The 25,056-nt window shown below is 42.1% G+C and overlaps 1 protein-coding gene across 3 annotated transcripts in view; it reads right to left on the bottom strand.

Moving 5' to 3' along the window:
* Nucleotides 1–25,056, bottom strand: part of CACNA2D3 (calcium voltage-gated channel auxiliary subunit alpha2delta 3) — a 1,248,789-nt gene that overhangs the window by 339,039 nt on the left and 884,694 nt on the right. For all 3 annotated transcript variants that reach the window (XM_089681870.1, XM_089681868.1, XM_089681867.1), the window contains one exon: nt 14,071–14,154. In XM_089681870.1, coding sequence (XP_089537996.1) covers nt 14,071–14,154 — 84 coding nt within the window. The remainder of the gene's footprint in view (nt 1–14,070; nt 14,155–25,056) is intronic.

Below are 25,056 nucleotides of genomic sequence, written 5' to 3'. Positions count from 1 at the left end.
ATTAGAAAATCAACTTTACATTTCAAGGGGTTTACCTCTAAAATGCAACATTGATTTACTAATGCCTGTCATTAGATCACTAAGAACTTGAAAGCATTCTATGACATAGAATGAGGAAGGTTTCCTTTTGCTTGGATTGTAAGGGCCACCTGGCTCAGATGCACCCAAATAACATGAAGGTGTGTTTGAATCTCTTGAATCTCTCTCAATGTAGAAGTGCCATCAACTTGTAGCTGTGCTTGGAACAGCTGAAGTAGATTGTGTGACTATACTGGTGTTGATTTATTAAAGGCAAATAGACTGTGCTCTTTGCAAAGTTCCATGGGCAGTTGATCCAGTGCTTAGTAAAAGAGTAGAAGCTCTACTGACTTCCATCATTCAATTCTGTGCAGGCAAAAATGCATTTTTTTTTTAATTTTCTTGAGCGTGATTGAGTATTCTTTTCAAAGTGAGGCTTTACCTCATTTACTAAGCTCTGGAACAATTGCACTTGCAAAGTGCAATTGCACTTTGCAAATTGCACAGTCTATTTTCTATAGTAAATCAATCATGTAAATCAATGATGTGTAAGATTAATTAAGCCATATAGCAACACATCTACTGTTTAAGTATTAAACATGTGTCTTTAATTTTGTTTTGTTTCTTGTTTCCAACAAAAATGTCATTTTTGGAGATTAGGAAGGATGTATACAAATCTCCAAATGGACATCTTAATGAATGTCAACTAATCCAAACAAAATTTCCAACAATATTAACAAATGCATTTGTTTCATTCAGATGATGTCATATGATAGTTTTTAGTGATAGTAGTTCGGGCTCATGGGGAAATTAATGAAATGTTTTAATTTGTTTGATAATTTAGATTCGGATAACAAACTGATCCAAATTTTATTTCATTATATGTCCACTAAGCTCTTGCCATTTCTCTTGGTGGGTTGGATTAGTTTCCAAAAATGTCAAATCTGTCTAATTCTATAATATATTGGATATATAGCAATCATCCGGAAAAACTGCTACATTTTTCAAATCCATCCAGACCAATGAATATATGAAATGAATGCTGAAGATATGAAACAAAATCTGAAAATGTATCGGGTCAACATACTGAATATGAAAAAAACTAATTTGTGTTGCTTTGGGAAAAAAAATCATAAAAAAGAAAATGGAATAAAAAAAAAACTGAAAAATATATATTTTTTTTCCATTCAGTCAGCTGTGTCCCTAATCAGTTATATGATGACACCTTACTGCAATGGTTACAGTATATAAACAAAATATATTTTTTATAATTCTTCATTTTCCAAAAAAGTATGACAATAAATTACAACTTCAAAAAACTTGCCAAACTAAATAAATACCTTGGACTGTCTACATTCCAAAAAGACATCATTTAGGGGGTATTTGTATTGTCCTGACATTTTTGAACCTCAAGAAATCAGATCGGCTGTCAGTACATCAGGATTGATCAATTTTCAGATATGTACAATAGTTTGTGGACTCTATAACTTTCCTACAAACTAAATAATAAACCCTGATTTGGGTTATTTTCACCAAAGAAATGTAGCAGAATAAATATTGGCCTAAATTTATGAAGAACGATTATTTATTTGCAAAACTATATAACAGAAATGAAGAAAAAAGTGTTTTTTTATTTTTTAGTTATTTTTCAACTATTTAACAAAAAAATGTAAAAAAAAACAGTGGTGATAAAATACCACCATAGGAAAGCTCTAGTTGTTTAAAAAAAAGATACAAATTTCATTTGAGTACAGCGTTGCATGACTGCGCAATTGTTATTCAAAGTGTGACAAAAAGCTGAAAATAGGCCTGGGCAGGAAGGGGGTGAATGTGCCCGGTAGTGGTAAAAGACCGCACAGCTAACATGCCTTTAAAAGTAGTATCTGCTATAATAATCTATTTAAGAAATGATAATATACCAGCAGATGTGTGCACTGAAATGTACAGAAGAAGTGAATGTTTTCTCATTCTGATCCAAGTTTTAAATTGTGTCTAGGATAGACCCACATGCAAGCTTGTGTTGGTGCCACTTATCCTCTACTTATGTGTTTCTCTAAATGAACATTTGTTAAGAATTAAAATAGGAATTTTAGTCATGACAAACTACAAAGATTAAAGAGGGAGATTCATCTATGTCCAACGTGATCTAGTACCAGTGGCATGCTAATGCATTCAATGCCATGTAATAACAAAAGCCTTTTTCTAAGCATTCTTTGTATATTTTGCACATCTGTAGGACACATCAACCTTTTCCAAAATGGTGACTTTAGGCCAACGCAACATTTATAATAATAATGTAGGACCAATACACACACAAAAAAATCATAATATAGTGTAAAAACAGGCTTTGTTAACCTAAAGAAAGCATTAATTCCATGTTTACTAAGAATGTTTGTAATAGGCCTATCCTTTTCTGCTGCCTATTCATGGCCGCTAAACAACCATCCTACATCATGATGAAGTTGTCAGCTTCCACACAAGATGCCAATATACAGTCATGGCCGAAATTGTTGGCACCCTTGATATTTCTCCAGGAAATCATGTATTTCTCACGAAACGTATTGCATTAACACATGTTTTGCTATACACATGTTTATTCCCTTTGTGTGTATTGGGACAAAACAAAAAAAGGGAGGAAAGAAAGCAAATTCGACATAATGTCACACAAACCTCCAAAAATGGGCTGGACAAAAGTATTGGCACCCTTTCACAACTGCGGATAAATAAGAATGTTACAAGCATGTGATGCTCCTGTAAACTCACCTGGGGCAAGTAACAGGTGTGGGCAATATAGAAATCACACCTGAAAGCAGATAAAAAGGAGAGACGTTCACTTAACCTTTGCATTGTGTGTCTGTCTGTGCCACACTAAGCATGGACAACAGAAAGAGGAGACGAGAACTGTCTGAGGACCTGAGAACCAAAATTGTGGCAAAATATCAACAATCTCAAGGTTACAAGTCCATCTCCAGAGAACTAGATTTGCCTTTGTCCACAGTGCGCAACATTATCAAGAAGTTTGCAACCCATGGCACTGTAGCTAATCTCCCTGGTCGTGGACGGATGAGGAAAATTGATGAAAGATTGCAACGCAGAATAGTCCGGATGGTGGATAAGCAGCCCCAAGCATGTTCCAAAGACATTCAAGCTGTCCTGCAGGCTCAGGGAGCATCAGTGTCAGCGCGAACTATCCGTCGACATTTAAATGAAATGAAACGCTATGGCAGGAGACCCAGGAGGACCCCACTGCTGACACAGAGACATAAAAAAGCAAGACTACAGTTTGCCAAAATGTACTTGAGTAAGCCAAAAGCCTTCTGGGAAAACGTCTTGTGGACAGATGAGACCAAGATAGAGCTTTTCGGTAAAGCACATCATTCTACTGTTTACCGAAAACGGAATGAGGCCTACAAAGAACAAAACACAGTACCTACGGTAAAATATGGTGGAGGTTCAATGATGTTTTGGGGTTGTTTTGCTGCCTCTGGCACTGGGTGCCTTGACTGTGTGCAAGGCATCATGAAATCTGAGGATTACCAAAGGATTTTGGGTCGCACTGTAGGGCCCAGTGTCAGAAAGCTGGGTTTGCGTCCAAGATCCTGGGTCTTCCAGCAGGACAATGACCCCAAACATACGTCAAAAAGCACTCAGAAATGGATGGCAAAGAAGCGCTGGAGAGTTCTGAAGTGGCCAGCAATGAGCCCAGATCTAAATCCCATTGAACACCTGTGGAGAGATCTTAAAATTGCTGTTGGGAAAAGGTGTCCTTCCAATAAGAGAGACCTGGAGCTGTTTGCAAAGGAAGAGTGGTCCAAAATTCCGGGTGAGAGGTGTCAGAAGCTTATTGATGGTTATAGGAAGCGACTGATTTCAGTTATGTTTTCCAAAGGGTGTGCAACCAAATATTAAGTTAAGGGTGCCAATACTTTTGTCCAGCCCATTTTTGGGGTTTTGTGTGACATTATGTCATATTTGCTTTTCTGCCTCTGTTTTATATTTGTTCCAATACATACAAAGGGAATAAACATGTGTATAGCAAAACATGTGTTAATGCAATACCTTTTTTGTGTGAAATACTTGATTTTCAGGAAAAATATCAAGGGTGCCAACAATTTCGGCCATGACTGTAAGTATGAATATTCAGCCATATTACTCTTAGCCATCATTGAAGATTCGTAGAATCCTGATGATTATCACATAGCACTCCAATAGGTAAGGAGACCTTTCATAATTATATCTGTATCCTAAAATCCTCAGTAACTGAGACTTACTGGATGTTGCATTCATACACAGGAAGCACTGGTAGTACCATCCAGGCTACATCAACAAACAGAATCCAAGGCTAGATGTGGCCTAAGCTGTGGCACTCTGGGTTACTGAGCCAATCTTGATCTTCTCCATGTGTTTACAGAATTTTTCCATAACTACTGCTGTGCCCAACACACATATATTGCAGTGCACCACCATGTTTGGTCAGGGGTGTATTTACCACAAGGCATTGGCCTAGGGTTGCACTTTTCAGGGGGGCAGCACCGCCCCCTGGAAGAAGGGACACTTGCGGCATGGGAACCAGGTGGGTACAGAGAGAGGCTGCGGGCTGCTTGATGGTGTATACAGAGCCCAACTCTCATTGCCAGGGATGTCCAAAGCTATGAAGGCGAGTGTCTTTCTCTCTCTCGCCAGGGGGAGGGAAATGTGTGTTAATGTAAAGCTCTCTTGGGTGGGTTTGGTCAATGTCAGGCTCTCTCTGCTGGGGAAGGGGGGGGGGGCATCTGATTTTTGTGTTGCCTAGGGCAGCACAAAACCTAAATACACCACTGTGCTTGGTAACACACTACCATGCATTATGGTGTGCAGCATTGCTAACACAATGCATGTTACAGTATGGCATAATGTACGGTAACACATGTGTGTTATAACACCAAAAAAATGTCAGTGGGCACCAAGAGGGAGTAAGTGGATATTCAGTGAAGTAAGGTAAAGCTGGCCACTCAAATATAAAAATATTTGTACAATCATGCTCTTATGAAAAAAAGACTTTGAAGCTTTAAATCTGCTGTAGTTGCCCATAAAAGGACAGATCTATCGAATAGTCACCATGTAGTTAATTTCCATACAAAACTAGCAAGAAAGACATATTGAGCAACCAAGATTCCACTAACCACCAAGTACTCACCAGGACCACTTTTCGAATCCAAGCAACAGGAAAAGTCAACTATTGAATGTCTACTGCTATTTGAAAAATAAGTAAGAAAGAGGACTTAATTCATGTTAAAGAAGAAATCCAGGTATAAATAATTTTTACATAGTTACATTGGCCCAGCTTGGACCACTGTATCTATGTCTATACCATACCTAGTGGATAGCCCTGAAAGCTGGAAAACGTTGAAGTAGATACTGATATTCCAGTTAACTCAACTGGCTTCTGAGTCCTGTGCTGAGCAGCTGGCCTCATGCATTCTGGACTCAGGAGGTCAGCTGTTTGGCACAGGCATGCTTTGCATGATCCGGTTCAAGCTAAGCGTTGCAAAATAGTGAAATGAATTGAATTCATTTTTAATCCCACCAAACAAACTATTGCTCACTCCTAGAGGTCTCCTTTGTTGAATTTCTTGAAGGTTAAAACTTGCCTATATGGTACGATGATCAATGAAAACTGACTGCCATTACAGAAGCTAAACATGACCAATGTCTGAAAATATGAACACCATGTATAAATGGTTCTCAACCTGACCAGAGAGCATTGATTTTCTGATTTCTTAGCCTTTCCATAGAGATATGGGGTTCTGTGGTCCCGGGGATAGGGGACTGTCCCCCCTTCCTCTCTTCTGTAGTGTCCCTTACCCATTCAGCTCTTTCTATTCTTTTTTACTTTTTCTCCTTTTCTTTTTTTTTCTTCCCTTCCTTTTTGTTCCTCTATCCCATGGCCTTGGGGCTCTGTGCAAGGCCCCATGCTTTCTTTTTGCTTTTTTTTCTATGGAAAGTTCAGTAAACATGTCATACATTGACTGTATGTATAGCCTGCACTGACTCTGTTCTACTGATTTTTTTTTATAGTTTCATAGGCTGAAAATGTTTCCCTGTTGAGTCACAATATCCTGACTTCTTCATTGAGAGGCTGTTTGTCTTATATTTATTAATATATACACTTTGGTTCTAATGCTTGGGCCATCATTGTTTTAGGATTGTATCTTTCAAGACATTTCCTGTCTGGTATTGTAAATGTTACAGGATTATCAATGAACTGAATGCGAGGCATGACAAAGATGCAACCTGCAGTATCTGTATCAAGAGGAGAACAGAAAACACATGTGGCTCACTTGCTCATTCTGAGTTTAATGTGACAAACAGAAATGGATCACATTATACAGAAAATTATTCTCTTTATGGTGGCAACGCAAGCCACATGGAAAAGCGCATCAATTTGTGTTAGAGAGTTACCAATACAACATATAGGATATTAAATAGAGAAAGTGAATGTCAGAACAAACACAAAACTGAACAAAGATAACATTAAACAAGAGTGACTAACGTATCAAGAGGAGAACAGAAAATACATGTTGCTCACTTGATCATTCCCCGTTTAATGTGAGCTTGTAGGTTGTTAGTCTACTGAAGTCATACTAAAAATCATTAGAGCTCCCTCTAGCTGCAGCTAGGGATGTTTATTTGTTCCCTCGCTAAATAAACTTTAATAAAAAGACATTGAACAAAAAACAGCAGTGTCACCCTAGTTTGCCCTTCTGATGTGAAGCACAAACACCTCCACTCTCCTAATCTTCAATAAATACAAACATAGGGGATTGCTTTGTAGTTCCCAGAAGACAGCAGATAGCAGCTGATAACATTCTTTGAGATATCAGTTCAGTCCACAGGAAGTTACAAGGACAGAAGACGTCTGACTCAACAGGTATTTTTCTGTACCTGCTGCAAATGTTTTTAACTTATATAAAGAAAACTAATGCAGCCACTGCATCTAGGCACTGGTAAGCTGCAACATATCTCATTTTGTATTCCCGGGTTTAGACATAAAGGAGCTAAGAAGACACTATGAGGAAGAACAGTCAGAACAGTCAGGTGCACAACAAGAAATCAATGATGAAAACGTTTAGCAGGTAGGAATTAGTTCCTGAGTCAGCTTACTTGCAATTTTTTTCAAGTTTGGCAGAACTGTAATTTTAGTTCACCAGTGGAATGACTGTATAACTTTATTCTGATAATAAACCTATAAAATATTGATTATGGTAATGAGAGACATAGAAATGACACAAAAACAATTCCATTATGTGCTCAGTTTCTGAACTCTTTTTGAGCTGCTGAAATTTTGGGCGTAGAGACTGCCGACTAAGAGAACGTGGACATTGTGTAAGATTTTTTGCACTTGGACACACACAGTCTGTGAAACAATGCCAGCTCCAGATGCCTCCAACTATATTTTTCCTTGAACATTTTCACCCCATAAAATTCTTTTTAATATGATTTTAGAGACCTCTCGCTGATGAGTAGTCCTTGAGGAACAGTTCCAGATATTTGGAGACTGAATTAAGTTACGGTTTCTGGAGTTTTCTTTACCCATGAAAAACATATTACAGTTAGTAAGAGTGACATTCTCAGCTACAATTATGGCTGCAAAAATCACACTTACTCTGTCCAAAAAAAGAAAGCAGTGAAACATAAGGGGCATAGCAGGTAATGGTTGACAGCTCTCCAGGTAGTAGGTCATCCATTGCAAAGCACAGTAAATGGTTCCCATTTCTGTTTAAGGATCTAATTATTTCAGAGCAAGAAAATAGCAGCCAGCTAGAGCACGTTCCACACTCTTACTGAGAGAGCAACCAGCCAGGACAGCTGAAGCCCCTTCATACGTCATTCATCAGCCAGGCCACACAAGTTCCATATGCCTTGTCCTGTTAATAATCATATAGCACACGTTTGACCCATTCAAGTTTTTACAAATCCCATCTGAGAGGAATCTAGCAGATTGGATGGCTTGCATGTTGCTCATACCTCTCCAAGAGTCGAATTGGAAGATCCTCCTGTTAGCAATGGGGATAGACTGCACAGAATGCCACTTTTTGCCTTCTGCCATTTTTCTGTCTTTATATGTCGTTCATGCATGGCTGGCTGGCATCAGTTCTGACCGTGTCATTTCCAAGGCCATTGGAACCATTTCTTTGCCACCTGAACAGCTTTTTAACCACTTGCTTACTGGGCACTTTTACCCCCTTCATGACCAGGCCAATTTTCAGCATTCAGTATTGTCGCACTTTGAAAGACAATTATGCAGTCATGCAACACTGTACCCATTTAAAAAAATGTATAATTTTTTCACACAAATAGAGTGGTATTTAAATACCACTGAGTTTTTATTTTTTGCTAAATAAACCAAAAAAAAAACAAAACTTTTGAAAAAAAAATTGTTTTTCTTTGCTCCTGTTATAAAAATTTGCAAATGAATAACCTTTCTTCATAAATTTAGGTCAAAAGATATTCTGCTAGATTTCTTTGGTGAAAATACACCAAATTAGTATACAGTGGGGCAAAAAAGTATTTAGTCAGCCACCAATTGTGCAAGTTCTCCCACTTAAAAAGATGAGAGAGGCCTGTAATTGGCATCATAGGTAGACATTCACTATGAGAGACAAAATGAGAAAAAAAATCCAGACAATCACATTGGCTGATTTGGAAAGAATTTACTTGCAAATTATGGTGGAAAATAAGTATTTGGTTACCTACAAACAAGCAAGATTTCTGGCTCTCACAGACCTGTATCTTCTTCTTTAAGAGGCTACTCTGTCCTGCACTCATTACCTGTATCAATGGCACCTGTTTGAACTTGTTATCAGTATAAAAGACACTTGTCCACAACCTCAAACAGTCACACTCCAAACTCCACTATGGTGAAGACCAAAGAGCGTGTCGAGGGACACCAGAAACAAAATTGTAGACCTGCACCAGGCTGGGAAGACTGAATCTGCAATAGGCAAGCAGCTTGATGTGAACAAATCAACTGTGGGAGCAATAATTAGAAAATGGAAGACATACAAGACCACTGATAATCTCCCTCGATCTGGGGCTCCACGCAAGATCTCACCCCGTGGGGTCAAAATGATCACAAGAACGGTGAGCAAAAATCCCAGGACCACACGGGGGGACCTAGTGAATGACCTGCAGAGAGCTGGGACAAACGTAACAAAGGCTACCATCAGTAACACACCATGCCGCCAGGGACTCAGATCCTGCAGTGCCAGACGTGTCCCCCTGCTTAAGCCAGTACATGTCTGAGCCCGTCTGAAGTTTGCTAGAGAGCATTTGGATGATCCAGAAGAGGATTGGGAGAATGTCATATGGTCAGATGAAACCAAAATAGAACTGTTTGGTAGAAAAACAACTCATCGTGTTTGGAGGAGACCTACTGTGAAGCATGGGGGTGGCAACATCATGCTTTGGGGCTGTTTCTCCGCAAAGGGACCAGGAAGACTGATCCATGTACAGGACAGAATGAATGGGGCCATGTATCGTGAGATTTTGAGTGCAAACCTCCTTCCATCAGCAAGGGCATTGAAGATGAAACGTGGCTGGGTCTTCCAACATGACAATGATCCCAAACATACCGCCTGGGCAACAGAGGAGTGGCTTCATAAGAAGCATTTCATGGTCCTGGAGTGGCCTAGCCAGTCTCCAGATCTCAACCCCATAGAAAACCTTTGGAGGGAGTTGAAAGTCCGTGTTGCCCAGAGACAGCCCCAAAACATCACTGCTCTAGAGGAGATCTGCATGGAGGAATGGGCCAACATACCAGCAACAGTGTGTGCCAACCTTGTGAAGACTTACAGGAAACGTTTGACCTCTGTCATTGCCAACAAAGGATATATAACAAAATATTGAGATGAACTTTTGATATTGACCAAATACTTATTTTCCACCATAATTTGCAAATAAATTCTTTCCAGATCAGCCAATGTGATTGTCTGGATTTGTTTTCTCATTTTGTCTCTCATAGTTGAGGTCTACCTATGATGCCAATTACAGGCCTCTTTCATCTTTTTAGGTGGGAGAACTTGCACAATTGGTGGCTGACTAAATACTTTTTTGCCCCACTGTATATTATTTAGTTTGTAGGAACATTTTAGAGTCCACAAACCATGACAATCGATCATTCGTGATGTACATTGACCAATCTCATTAATTCAGACCCCAAAACGCCAGGATAGTACAAATACCCCCCAAATGATCCATTTTTGGAAAACAGACAGTCCAAGGTATTTAGTAAGAGGCATGGCAAGTTTTTTGAAGTTGTAATTTTTTGTTACAATTTTTTGGAATATGATGAAATTTAAAAAAAAAAAAAAACATCACAATTTCTTTTTGTAACATATTGTCACCAATTCAGTACAGCGTTATCATATAACAATATCAAAATGCAAATGGCGAGTGCTGTAAAAGTAGGAGCAGCTAGCACCAGAGACAGTGACAAGAAATCTCAGTAAACAAATATATATAAGATGCAGCGAATAAAGACATACTGTATGAAGTGAATAAATAGGCAATCACGTGACAAAAAATATATGTAAATTGAATGTACATGTATCACGGTGCAACCATCATTATATCATATAACTGGTGTGACGGTGATCAGGGACTGGTGACAGTATGTAAAAAAAGCAAATAATAATAATAGCAATGATAATAATAATAATTTAACTTTTTTCAATGTTTTCTATTATTTTCTTCTTTTTTAAAAAATAAATTTCTTCAAAACACTGCGACCAGAGCAGTGCCATGTTACCATAGTAACATTGTACTACTGTGGGCAAGTGATCAGGATTTTTTTTTTTTTTACACATTATGATTGCTAATACCAATGTATTTCATTGATATTAGCAACCATTATTACTATATGAAACTAATTAATTCAGTCTTTTGTTGTGATTAGCTGTGATTGGGCAAAGCTCATCACATGATACAAATAGGCTGTGATTGGCCCTGTCTGTACCATGTGACCACTGTGAGCAATCACAGCTAACAACACAATTGTATACAATGGATAGCATGAAAGGAAGCCATCCATTGTATACAATTGTCATATAATCTGCTATGATTGGTCACAGTGCTCATATGACACTGGCAGCGGGCCGGTGTAGTGATCTGTCATCGGCTGTCTCCCGTGGACACAGCCAGTGACAGATTGTGCCACTGCAAGGCCCCACGGCCACGTGGGACGCACCTTCTGGCAGGACATCATATGATGTCCACTCAGAAGGAGGAGTGTCCTGTCCAGCCATCAATCTACTATAGCCCAAGCAGGAAGGTGTTAAACTAGGACTTGTTTGCAGGTGCAGCCTAGACTCCCTTCTATAAGTGGAACTCGACCAGGCTGAGGCTGTGCTCACCCGCCGTGCTGGTTGTAACTTGCTAGAACTTTCCACAATATATACAGTTTATTGCACTCAGCCTCTGTGTGTTCTCTGCCACTGGAGCACCACGCTACTCCCTGCTTACACTCTGGTCTATCCAAAGTGCTACGAAATGTATTGACTGTTGTGTACGGGCTCCATGCTTATGCTTGTTGATAGTTCTGTTGGGCCCTTTTATTTTCTGAGGCTGCTTTGCCCTAGCTCCCGTCAAACTTCCAATCACGGCCTAGACTAGTGTTTCTCAACCTTTTTTCAGTCTTTAAAATTATGGACAGTCCCGAGGCACCCTTTAAAATTTTGGACAGTCTTGAGGCACCCCATTCTAAAATGAGTTGCCTCAAGGCTGTCCATGATTTTAAAAAGGCACCCCATTCTAAAATGTGAAAAACTATTCTAATCATTTTATATAACACAGCAACATCCACACATGTAGGACACCCAACACTAGAGGTGATTTATTCTTCCAAAGCAAATACACTTTTGCACACTGGTACTGAGTAATATTTCAGTGTTTCTCTTCTCCCTCAGTTTTTCTCCATCACTGAGCTAATGTGACCCCAGCACTGATGGAGAGGGGCAGGGGAGGGTCAAACTAGGATGCTGTGCAGGCAGCTGATATCCTCCTTATCAATTGGTTTGTATTCAAGTCTTGGGAAATTTGTAGATATTTTGCCAAGGCACCCCTGAAGAAACCTCAGGGCACCCCAGGGTTGAGAAAGGCTGACCTAGACTTCAAACAAACCCACTGGCCTTGTTTAAGAGTATAGTGTGCTTCTAATGAGCACTTTATTGATTTATTTAGGTGTTTACCTTAAATTGACTTTTTAATGTGATTTTGACACATTTGTTCTTCTCTATTTTTGTTGTTTCATTAAATACTGAGACTTCCAGATTAACCATAAGAGATAATTTTGTATAGATAAATGACAGCCGGGCGGACATACTCCCGGAATTCGCCTCACACCAATGACCAATCACAGCAGATCACATGACAATTGTAAAGAATGGATGGCTTCCATTCATGCCATTCATTGTGTACAATTGTGTAGCTAGCTGGTCGCATGGTACAGACAGGGCCAATCACAGCCCATCAGTACCATGTGATTAGCTGTAGCCAATCACAGCTAATCACAAGAATACACACTGAACGAATCAATTTAATAAAAAAAAAATGGTTGCTTATAACTGTGAATTTACTAGTATAAGCGATCATAATGTGTAAAAAAAAAATCCTGATCGCTTCCCCAAACTATGGTAACACTGTATTGCTCTGGTCAGAGCGTGTTAAAAAAAAACAACCATAAACTAAAGAAAAAAATGTAACATTTTTTTTACATACTGTCACCGTTGTTCTGCACTGGTGACAGTATGTAAAAAAAAATATATTTTTTTAATTTATTAATTTTTCCAAAAAATTGTGACACAAAATTACAACTTCAAATAAACTTGGCATGCCTCTTACTAAATACCTTGCACTGTCTACTTTCCAAAAAGGGGCAATTTGGGGGATTTTTGTACTGACCTGGTGTTTTCGGGCCTCATGAAACGAGATAGGCTGTCAGTACATTATTATTATTATTATACAGTATTTATAAAGCGCCAATAGTTCGCTCAGCGCTGTACATACCAATACAATGCAAAACATGAGGGGATTGAGGGCCCTGCTCTTTCGAGCTTACAATCTAGGAGATCAGGACTGATAAATTTTCAAATATATACAGTGGATATAAAAAGTCTACAGACCCCTGTTAAAATGTCAGGTTTCTGTGATGTAAAAAAATTAGACAAAGATAATCATTTCAGAACTTTTACCACCTTTAATGTGACCTATAAAATGTACAACTCAATTGAAAAGAAAAACAAGCTGAAATCTTTTTTTTGGGGGGGGGAGTAAACATAAAAAAAAGAAAATAATGTGGTTGCATACGTGTGCCATTTTATATCCACTGTATACCACACTCTGTGGACTCTATAGCTTTCCTATAGACTAAATATTAAAAACACAGATTTGGTTTTTTTTCACCAAGGAAATGTATCAGAATACAGTTTGACCGAAACGTATGAAGAAAGATTATTTATTTGCAAAATTTTAAAACAGAATGAAGAAAAACATGTTTTTTTCCCCAAACGTTTGGACTTTTTTGTTTATTTAACAAAAAAAGAAAAACCCAGTTGTGATTAAATACCACCAAAAGAAAGTTCTCTTTGTGTGCCCAAAAATATACAAATTTCATATGGGTACAGTGTTGCATGACTTCACAATTGCCATTCAAAGTGCAAAAGAGCTGAAAGGTGAAAATTGGCCTGGGCAGGGAATGGGGAGGGGGGGGGGGGGGATGGAGTTGAAGTGCCCAATAATTAGGTGGTTAAGAAATTAAGAAATTTTCAAATAATTTATCAGCCACACAGGGATTGTGTCGTTTTCATGGACTTGCATTGTGAAAATGAGCAGTAAAGCACAACTTGTGTAGCACTGTAAAGCAGGAAATAAAGCCTGTAAATGTAATGGGCAAATATGACTGCCCCCATGTACATACATATTTTAATAGGGAAAACCTACCACTGGATTCAAATATTGGAAGCCAGTAGTAAAAATCATATTATTTGTTAAATGGATCAGCTCTGTGAATCTTACCACATCATCTCGGTCTTCCCACTCTACTTCTGATAAATCCACACTGCTGTAATTGGGTTTCCTTCTTTTTTTCCCTTCTTCATACTGTTTGGAATAAAAATAGGTAAAACAACTGGTTTAAAAGAGTTTATCAATTTCATGCAATAACCTTTGTTAATTTACAAAAAGAAGATGGTTTTAACCTACAGCTTTATTTGCAACAAGAAATCATTGGCATTGTTGTGTAGGACTTGTCCCAAGCCTCTCCCATATTATGGAATTCCCTACCCCAATCTGTCCAACTATCTCCTACTCTGTCCACTTTCAGGCTATCCCTAACAGGGACAGGGGCCAGATTGTAATGTCTAGATGACTGAGTCATAGCATCTCCTAAACTGTATTTCTTATGGGATGTTCCTGGTCTGCAATCATCAGAACCTAGAATGGTCCAAGGAAGGAAACCTGGTAAACCAGCAACAGGATGAAATGGCGGCCAAGACTCATTGATGCATGTGGGGAGCGAAGGCTGGCCCATGTAGTCCTATCCAATAGAAAAGCTACTGCAGCTCAAAATTGCTGAAAAAGTTCATGCTGGTTCTGATAGAAAGGTGCCAGAACACACAGTGCATCCTAGTTTGTTATGTATGGCACTGCATAGTGATCAGGGTGCCCATGCTGACCTGTATCCACAGCCAAAAGCTCCTACAATGTGCATGTGAGCAACATAACTGGACCACACAGCAATGGAAGAAATTGGCCTGGTCTGATTAATTCAAGAATGGTTTGAGGAACACAACGAGTTTGAGGTGTTGATTTGGCCTCCAAATTCTTCAGATCTCAATCCAATCAAGCATCTGTGGGATGTGCTGGAAAATCCAATCCAATCCATGGAGGCCCCACCTCTCAACTTACAGGAATTAAAGGATCTGATACTTATAGCTCGGTGCCAGGTGCATACCTTCAGAGCTCTAGTGGAGACCATGCCTCCACAAGTTGGTGGGTGGTCATAATGTTAAAGCTGATAGCTATGTATCATGTCGCTTCACTTTCTTTCCTGAAAACACATCATTAGGAAGGAAGAGGAAATGTCTCCAAACTGAGGAGAAATGCTCTCTTAGACCCATTTCACACAATCCACAGTGGATCACTTTTTGAAGGTGAGTGAGCCTTGGTTTGCAAGTGTTCACAAGGCAATACTGCCACCTCCTGAATGACTTTTTTTTCAATCCCAAGGTGGAAATACCATGGTGCAACCAGTGCAATTGGCTTTATTGGGCACATTTGGCAAGTGGAACCACCTGCCAAACACAGCATGAGTTAACTTAACCACACCACAAAGCATTGCAACCAAGGCAATGTGTTCAGATCTGAGCAACTGTCAATTTTTGGAGATGAGGGGCACTAAAAACATGGATCAAATGCTTGTCTTCACCACCCCTTTCCCACAACTTTCTGCTCCATTGACAATGGTCACCAGGACAGTTAGAGAGGGTAAATCTCTCCAACAGGATGAAACATACGCTGTATGAAAAATAAATAAGTTGCATTTAAACATACTTTAAGTTGTGCAATACTTTATTTCACATACCATGTATAGTAATTATTAGTAAGATGAAACTACTGGTAATCACCACAGTACGGTGTCCATGTACATGCTTGCATTTTGCAAGCTACTGACAAAAAGCATGGTAGCATATTGATAAAGCTCTCTGCGATTTAACTCTTTAACATGTGAATAAGGAGCCTACTGTAAGTAAAATGTAGAAGCCAGTGATATTTTACAAGAAGCACAGAGGTGCACAAGACAAGATCCTATCCTGCCTTACAGATACAAGAGTGGAGGCATCCTCCATGAGATGGCACACCAGCTGATACTAATTTTCATGGTTACCTTTACCCCTGGTTCACATATATGCGGCCGTGCGGGCCACGTTTTGCTTGGGCACGAGAGCCCATTCATTTGAATGGACTCCCATGCCCCGTGATACACAGAGAAGAAGTCCCTGCACTTCTGAAAACGAAGCTCGCATGGGAACCTCGGTTCCCAGTACAATAGTGTTTTCCAGTGCGGGCGGCGTGCCATTAGAACTAATGGCACCCGCCTGCGGGTCCGCATTCCTCTGTGCGGGTAGTGCGGCTGCATGGATTTTCATGCTGATCTGCAGTGGCACCACCAACACATATGTGAACCTGGCCTTACAGATGGTCCTGCTCCACAACTACATCGTCAACTGCACCGGATGCATAGTGACTTATGGGAACCTTAATTGGACATTATGCTGCCCTAGGCACCCTGAATTACCTATACTCTGGTGAAAGTTTCACCCATTCTGTAATATGATGATTTTAGTAAAAACTACTGCTAGAAGGTTTTTGCAACTGTAAACAGCATCAGACTAACAATAGGAGAAATTATTTCATATTTTGGGAACTATAAAGAGACTCCTCTAAATGTTTTTAAACTCCTTCCCACAGGTCTTTCCTGACATTAGCAAAAAATGGGCAGAAGTGGCCAGAAAACTCTTGGTGCTGTCCCCTTTAATCTGTTCAGCTCTGTGGCTTATTGCTTAGCACTGTGGTTCTAGATGCAGTAGACATAATGGGGGACATTAACTAAAACGGGAGCACTCAGGATCTGGTGCAGCTGTGCATGGTAGTCAATCAGCTTCTAACTTCAGGTCACCTTTTATTTATTCCTGTAAAACCATTATTCCCCCCCCCCAAAAAAAAAAACCTGTTGCTGTAACAGCTTGTAAAATGTGAGCTGGAGTTTGGCTTCAGTGTGTTAGTTTATTTAAATCTGCTAGTACATCTAACACTCCCCTCCCCCCACAGTAGTAGTGTTGCTGTCCAAAGGTGCACTCTGTGCTCCTTCATCCAGAGTGTAGCACAGGAGGTGTGCTACTGGCCAGATCACTGGTGAAAACAGAGAGAATAAAACCTAAAAAAGGAAGACTAATGCAGCCACCACATCTAATGACTGGTAAGCTGCAAAATACTACATTTCTGGGTTTAATACTGCTTTAAATGTTACCAGAAATAAAAAAGGTAAAAAAATATTTCACTGACGGTTTTCTCTTGCTGCCCAGAAACATATCATTACCATGCTAATCAGAAATGACAAAATTACCTATACGATTGCAGTATTGATATAGTAGTATAAGTTCTTTCTTGGTCAGGAAATGATGCAAATGGTTTTACGCACCCATTAAAAGTACCCTTTAAATTTTAGTACAAATAAGTGAAACAAATAATATACAAGGGATATCTGGTGTTTAGTAATCACGATTCTTCCATTGTACAGTATTACTCAGATTTCTATTGAGTTTCTCCAGTTTTATTTGATGTTGGCATAATCAGTGATATGGGAAGGATCCAAATTACTAACATGTAATGAGTTATAATACTTTTGATATGTAAATATGTGTAATTATTTTAGGTGTGTGCTAGTAACTAACTACTGTATTTTGCCAAATGAAAGGTATTTTGCGTGCCTTGTTGAGTGATACTTTATAGTACAGCAAGTAAATTATATGGTGCTCCAGTTTTTTATTCTTCTTAGTACTTTACACTATGCTTATACTTGCCAAGCGGTTTTATTGATTTTGTTATCTTGCATCTTAATTACACATGTTTGCTTCCCTGTGTAGTTGACATACATGCTATGATTAACCTGATAGGAGTCTTAGAAGATTTGTCTATGTTTTCACTATGGAAATGGATCTACACTGGTGATGTTTGGGGGGGCTTACTAGTCCCACTTTTATCTGGCTCTATATTTATTATTTATTTTATTCAGGTACTTATATAGTCAATTCATGCAGTGCTTTACATACAGTATATACATTGTACATTCACATCAGTCAATAACCCTCAAAGGGTGTACAATCTAAGGTCCCTAACTTTCATTCACATACTAGGGCCAATTTAGACAGGATCCAAATAAACTACCAGCATGTCTTTGAAGTGTTGGAGGAAACTCGAATACTTGGAGGAAACTCACACAAGCACAGGAAGAACATGCAAACTCCATGCAGGTGGTGCCATGGTTGGACCCTAGTACTGCCAGATGGAGGTGCTAACCATTAAGCCACTGTGCTGCCCCACTATATTGGATATATGTAAGCTGCACACACTCATTAAATAATCAGGCCATAAAGAACATGTATATATTTCTGGAATCTATAAAGTATTTGCAGTGGTATGGTCACTAGAAAAGTGATCTTCAAACTGTGGCCCATGGGCCGGATGTGGCCCTTTGCTTGCCTTTATCAGGCCCTTGGGGCAATATTCCTCCAACTGACACCTACAATGGGGCACTATTCCTTTCACTGACACCAAAGATGGAGCACTAATCATCTGACACCATAGATGGTGCACTATTCCTTCCACTGACACCAGTGATGGGTGATTATTCTTCCCACTAATACCAATAATGGACCAATATTACTCCCACTAATACAAATGATGGGGCACAATTCCTCTCACTAATATCAATGATGGGGCACTATTCCCCCACTAATATCAATGATAGGGTGCTATTCCTCCCACTGATACCAATAATGGAGCACTATTCCTCCCATTGATACCATGATGAAGTACTTTTCCTCCCACTGATACCAATGATGAAGCACTATTCCTCTCATTGATACCAATTAGAGATGAGCGAATCGAAGTATCCGAAGTGGAATTCGAGTCGAATATCGGAAAAATTTCGATTCGTGCCGAATCCGAAAAATAGCCTAATTCGGACGCGCGAATCGAAATTTTTCAGAAAATGGCGGCTGACATGTGCGGCGACGGAGCGGGGATGTCTGGGAAGGCGCGCAGACAAGGCGCGCTGACCCATAATGCATTCCTCAACTACATGTGATCGCATCAGCCTATCAGCAGCCAGCCAGCCAGCACTGTGTAATGGTCGAGCTATAAATAGCGGCCATTTTGGAATTCTTCATTTGCCTGCAGTTATTGAACAGAGGCAGACCGCTCTGTACTAGGGACAGGGACAGAGTTAGGGCCACAGAAACGATAATTGGGGACAGAGAAAAGTTACTTAGGGACAGAGAACCATTACTCAGGGACACAGACTTGTTAATGAGGGCCACAGAATCGTTATTTAGGGACAAAGAAACGCTAGTTAGGGCCACAGAATTCATAATCAGGGACAGACAGAATTGTTACTCAGTGCCAGAGAATTGTTACTTAGGGCCACAGAAACGTTATTAGGGCCACAGAATTGTTACTCAGGGACAGACAGAATTGTTACTGAGTGCCAGAGAATTGTTACTCAGGGACAGACAGAATTGTTACTGAGTGCCAGAGAATTGTTACTTAGGGCCACAGAAACTTTAATTAGGGCCACAGAATTTTTACTCAGGGACAGACAGAATTGTTACTCAGTGCCAGAGAATTGTTACTCAGGGACAGACAGAATTGTTACTGAGTGCCAGAGAATTGTTACTTAGGGCCACAGAAACTTTACTTAGGGCCACAGAATTTTTACTCAGGGACAGACAGAATTGTTACTGAGTGCCAGAGAATTGTTACTCAGGGACAGACAGAATTGTTACTGAGTGCCAGAGAATTGTTACTTAGGGCCACAGAAACTTTACTTAGGGCCACAGAATTGTTACTCGCACAGACACAGAATTGTTACTCGCACAGACACAGAATTGTTACTGAAGGCCACAGAACTGTTACTTAGGGCCACAGAATTGTTACTCGCACAGACACAGAATTGTTACTCGCACAGACACAGAACTGTTACTGAGGGCCACAGAACTGTTACTTAGGGCCACAGAATTGTTACTTGCACAGACACAGAATTGTTACTCAGGGCCACAGAACTGTTACTTAGGGACAAAGAAACGCTAGTTAGGGCCACAGAATTCATACTCAGGGACAGACAGAATTGTTACGGAGTGCCAGAGAATTGTTACTCTGGGCCACAGAAACTTTACTTAGGGCCACAGAATTTTTACTCAGGGACAGACAGAATTGTTACTGAGTGCCAGAGAATTGTTACTCAGGGACAGACAGAATTGTTACGGAGTGCCAGAGAATTGTTACTCAGGGCCACAGAAACTTTACTTAGGGCCACAGAATTTTTACTCAGGGACAGACAGAATTGTTACTGAGTGCCAGAGAATTGTTACTCAGGGACAGACAGAATTGTTACTGAGTGCCAGAGAATTGTTACTTAGGGCCACAGAAACTTTACTTAGGGCCACAGAATTGTTACTCGCACAGACACAGAATTGTTACTCGCACAGACACAGAATTGTTACTGAAGGCCACAGAACTGTTACTTAGGGCCACAGAATTGTTACTCGCACAGACACAGAATTGTTACTCGCACAGACACAGAACTGTTACTGAGGGCCACAGAACTGTTACTTAGGGCCACAGAATTGTTACTCGCACAGACACAGAATTGTTACTCAGGGCCACAGAACTGTTACTTAGGGACAAAGAAACGCTAGTTAGGGCCACAGAATTCATACTCAGGGACAGACAGAATTGTTACGGAGTGCTAGAGAATTGTTACTCTGGGCCACAGAAACTTTACTTAGGGCCACAGAATTTTTACTCAGGGACAGACAGAATTGTTACTGAGTGCCAGAGAATTGTTACTCAGGGACAGACAGAATTGTTACTGAGTGCCAGAGAATTGTTACTTAGGGCCACAGAAACTTTACTTAGGGCCACAGAATTTTTACTCAGGGACAGACAGAATTGTTACTGAGTGCCAGAGAATTGTTACTCAGGGACAGACAGAATTGTTACTGAGTGCCAGAGAATTGTTACTCAGGGCCACAGAAACTTTACTTAGGGCCACAGAATTTTTACTCAGGGACAGACAGAATTGTTACTGAGTGCCAGAGAATTGTTACTCAGGGACAGACAGAATTGTTACTGAGTGCCAGAGAATTGTTACTTAGGGCCACAGAAACTTTACTTAGGGCCACAGAATTGTTACTCGCACAGACACAGAATTGTTACTCGCACAGACACAGAATTGTTACTGAAGGCCACAGAACTGTTACTTAGGGCCACAGAATTGTTACTCGCACAGACACAGAATTGTTACTCGCACAGACACAGAACTGTTACTGAGGGCCACAGAACTGTTACTTAGGGCCACAGAATTGTTACTCGCACAGACACAGAATTGTTACTCAGGGCCACAGAACTGATACTTAGGGACAAAGAAACACTAGTTAGGGCCACAGAATTCATACTCAGGGACAGACAGAATTGTTACGGAGTGCCAGAGAATTGTTACTCAGGGCCACAGAAACTTTACTTAGGGCCACAGAATTTTTACTCAGGGACAGACAGAATTGTTACTGAGTGCCAGAGAATTGTTACTCAGGGACAGACAGAATTGTTACGGAGTGCCAGATAATTGTTACTCAGGGCCCCAGAAACTTTACTTAGGGCCACAGAATTTTTACTCAGGGACAGACAGAATTGTTACTGAGTGCCAGAGAATTGTTACTCAGGGACAGACAGAATTGTTACTGAGTGCCAGAGAATTGTTACTTAGGGCCACAGAAACTTTACTTAGGGCCACAGAATTGTTACTCGCACAGACACAGAATTGTTACTCGCACAGACACAGAATTGTTACTGAGGGCCACAGAACTGTTACTTGGGGCCACAGAAACGTTAATCAGGGACACAGAATTGTTACTGAGGGCCACAGAACTGTTACTTAGGGCCACAGAATTGTTACTCGCACAGACACAGAATTGTTACTCAGGGACACAGAATTGTTACTAAGGGACACATAATCATTTAATTAAAGAGTATGTCAGACAACATGCAGAGGAGTGGCAGAGGAGGCAATGTTTTAGGAGCGAGCAGACGTGGCAGCAGAGGAAGGGGTCGAGGCAGCACTATTCGCAGCCAGAGGCCAGTGCTCCCGGTGTCATCCAGCGGTCGTGTCTCCACCGACAACCCTGCCGTCGTCGATTGGTTGGCTCGGTCGTCTTCCTCTTCCCAGGTCACCTCTGACACCTACAGCCAACGGTCGGTGGGTACGTCAGACACAACCGTTAGTTGGCATGGCCCGGGACCTAGCCCACTGAAATCACGTGTCCTCTACCTGCCCCTGTCCTTTGGTGTTCCCTCACCAAGCGAAGTATCGCATGCTGTGGGCTCAGCCCCACTGTACAGTGAGGAAGAGCTAACAGAGGGCGGTCAGGAACGGGGGGAGACATCCGCCTTTTCAGCAGCTAGGCGAAGAAGTAGTGGCGAGGAGAGTGGCCCGGTAGCCGGTCTAGAGACAGGTCTGTCTCCTGACCCAGACGCAGCCGAGGGGGCTAGTAGTGAGGCGGAGACCCTACTTGATGATGAGGAGGTTGATCGCACTTGGCAGCCTCGTCGTCATCAGGCAATTTCTTCCGCATCATCAGGAGAAGAGGGTGGCAGCTTGGCAGTGAGCGAAACAGTCGGTGGGTTGCCCAGGAGACAGCAGCAGGGTCGCAGCAGTGTCAGTGGAAGCAGTGTCAGTGGAGCCAAACGGCCACGGAGTAGAGCACCAGCTCCACTGCAGCCTACCACCACGGCCAGTAGTGGTGCCGGTGTGCACGGAGGAAGCAGCAGTCAGCCAGTGAGGAGTATCGGGGGCAAAGTTTCCTACTCGGCGGTGTGGCAATTTTTCGTCAAGCCGCCCGAGGAAGTAAACGTAGCCGTATGTCGACTATGTGGCCAGAAAGTCAAGCGTGGCCAGGGGGCCCATGTTGGGACTATTTGGGCCATGTTGGGACAATGGGAGACCTCCCATTGCTGCTGTCTCCATCGCCACACTCTGCCATGTGCCACTTTCAGGTCTCCTCACACACTGCTGGTGTGTTCAGTTTTTTGACATAGGGTGCTGGCAGATTACGGGCCTCCCATAGCTGCTGCCAGGCCCCTAATCTGCCATAGGCCCCTATATACCGCCTCCTCATGCTGCTGCCAGGTCCACAGTGTCTCATGCCATGTGCCACTTTCAGGTCTCCTCACACTGCTGGTGTGTTGAATTTTTTGACATAGGGTGCTGGCAGATTATGGGCCTCCTATAGCTGCTGCCAGGCCCCTAATCTGCCATAGGCCCCTATATACCGCTTCCTCATGCTGCTGCCAGGTCCAGAGTCTGTCATGGGTCCCTGTACGGCCTCCCATTGCTGCTGTCTCCATCGCCACACTCTGCCATGTGCCACTTTCAGGTCTCCTCACACACTGCTGGTGTGTAGAATTTTTTGACATAGGGTGCTGGCAGATTATGGGCCTCCCATTGCTGCTGCCAGGCCCCTAATCTGCCATAGGCCCCTATATACCGCTTCCTCATGCTGCTGCCAGGTCCAGAGTCTCTCATGGGTCCCTGTACGGCCTCCCATTGCTGCTGTCTCCATCGCCACACTCTGCCATGTGCCACTTTCAGGTCTCCTCACACACTGCTGGTGTGTAGAATTTTTTGACATAGGGTGCTGGCAGATTATGGGCCTCCCATAGCTGCTGCCAGGCCCCTAATCTGCCATGGGCCCCTATATACCGCCTCCTCATGCTGCTGCCAGGTCCACAGTGTCTCATGCCATGTGCCACTTTCAGGTCTCCTCACACTGCTGGTGTGTTGAATTTTTTGACATAGGGTGCTGGCAGATTATGGGCCTCCTATAGCTGCTGCCAGGCCCCTAATCTGCCATAGGCCCCTATATACCGCTTCCTCATGCTGCTGCCAGGTCCAGAGTCTGTCATGGGTCCCTGTACGGCCTCCCATTGCTGCTGTCTCCATCGCCACACTCTGCCATGTGCCACTTTCAGGTCTCCTCACACACTGCTGGTGTGTAGAATTTTTTGACATAGGGTGCTGGCAGATTATGGGCCTCCCATAGCTGCTGCCAGGCCCCTAATCTGCCATGGGCCCCTATATACCGCCTCCTCATGCTGCTGCCAGGTCCACAGTGTCTCATGCCATGTACCACTTTCAGGTCTCCTCACACTGCTGGTGTGTTGAATTTTTTGACATAGGGTGCTGGCAGATTATGGGCCTCCTATAGCTGCTGCCAGGCCCCTAATCTGCCATAGGCCCCTATATACCGCTTCCTCATGCTGCTGCCAGGTCCAGAGTCTGTCATGGGTCCCTGTACGGCCTCCCATTGCTGCTGTCTCCATCGCCACACTCTGCCATGTGCCACTTTCAGGTCTCCTCACACACTGCTGGTGTGTAGAATTTTTTGACATAGGGTGCTGGCAGATTATGGGCCTCCCATTGCTGCTGCCAGGCCCCTAATCTGCCATAGGCCCCTATATACCGCTTCCTCATGCTGCTGCCAGGTCCAGAGTCTCTCATGGGTCCCTGTACGGCCTCCCATTGCTGCTGTCTCCATCGCCACACTCTGCCATGTGCCACTTTCAGGTCTCCTCACACACTGCTGGTGTGTAGAATTTTTTGACATAGGGTGCTGGCAGATTATGGGCCTCCTATAGCTGCTGCCAGGCCCCTAATCTGCCATAGGCCCCTATATACCGCTTCCTCATGCTGCTGCCAGGTCCAGAGTCTGTCATGGGTCCCTGTACGGCCTCCCATTGCTGCTGTCTCCATCGCCACACTCTGCCATGTGCCACTTTCAGGTCTCCTCACACACTGCTGGTGTGTAGAATTTTTTGACATAGGGTGCTGGCAGATTATGGGCCTCCTATAGCTGCTGCCAGGCCCCTAATCTGCCATAGGCCCCTATATACCGCTTCCTCATGCTGCTGCCAGGTCCAGAGTCTCTCATGCCATGTGCCACTTTCAGGTCTCCTCACACTGCTGGTGTGTTGAATTTTTTGACATAGGGTGCTGGCAGATTATGGGCCTCCCATAGCTGCTGCCAGGCCCCTAATCTGCCATAGGCCCCTATATACCGCCTCCTCATGCTGCTGCCAGGTCCAGAGTCTGTCATGGGTCCCTGTACGGCCTCCCATTGCTGCTGTCTCCATCGCCACACTCTGCCATGTGCCACTTTCAGGTCTCCT

The sequence above is a fragment of the Staurois parvus genome, unplaced genomic scaffold (genome assembly GCF_062004578.1).
Source record: "Staurois parvus isolate SC_StPar_1 unplaced genomic scaffold, SC_StPar_1.0 ptg000282l, whole genome shotgun sequence".
In the NCBI taxonomy this organism is placed as follows: Eukaryota; Metazoa; Chordata; class Amphibia; order Anura; family Ranidae; genus Staurois; species Staurois parvus.
The sequence above is the reverse complement of the archived record's forward strand: the minus strand, read 5'-3'. Positions and strand labels throughout refer to the sequence as shown.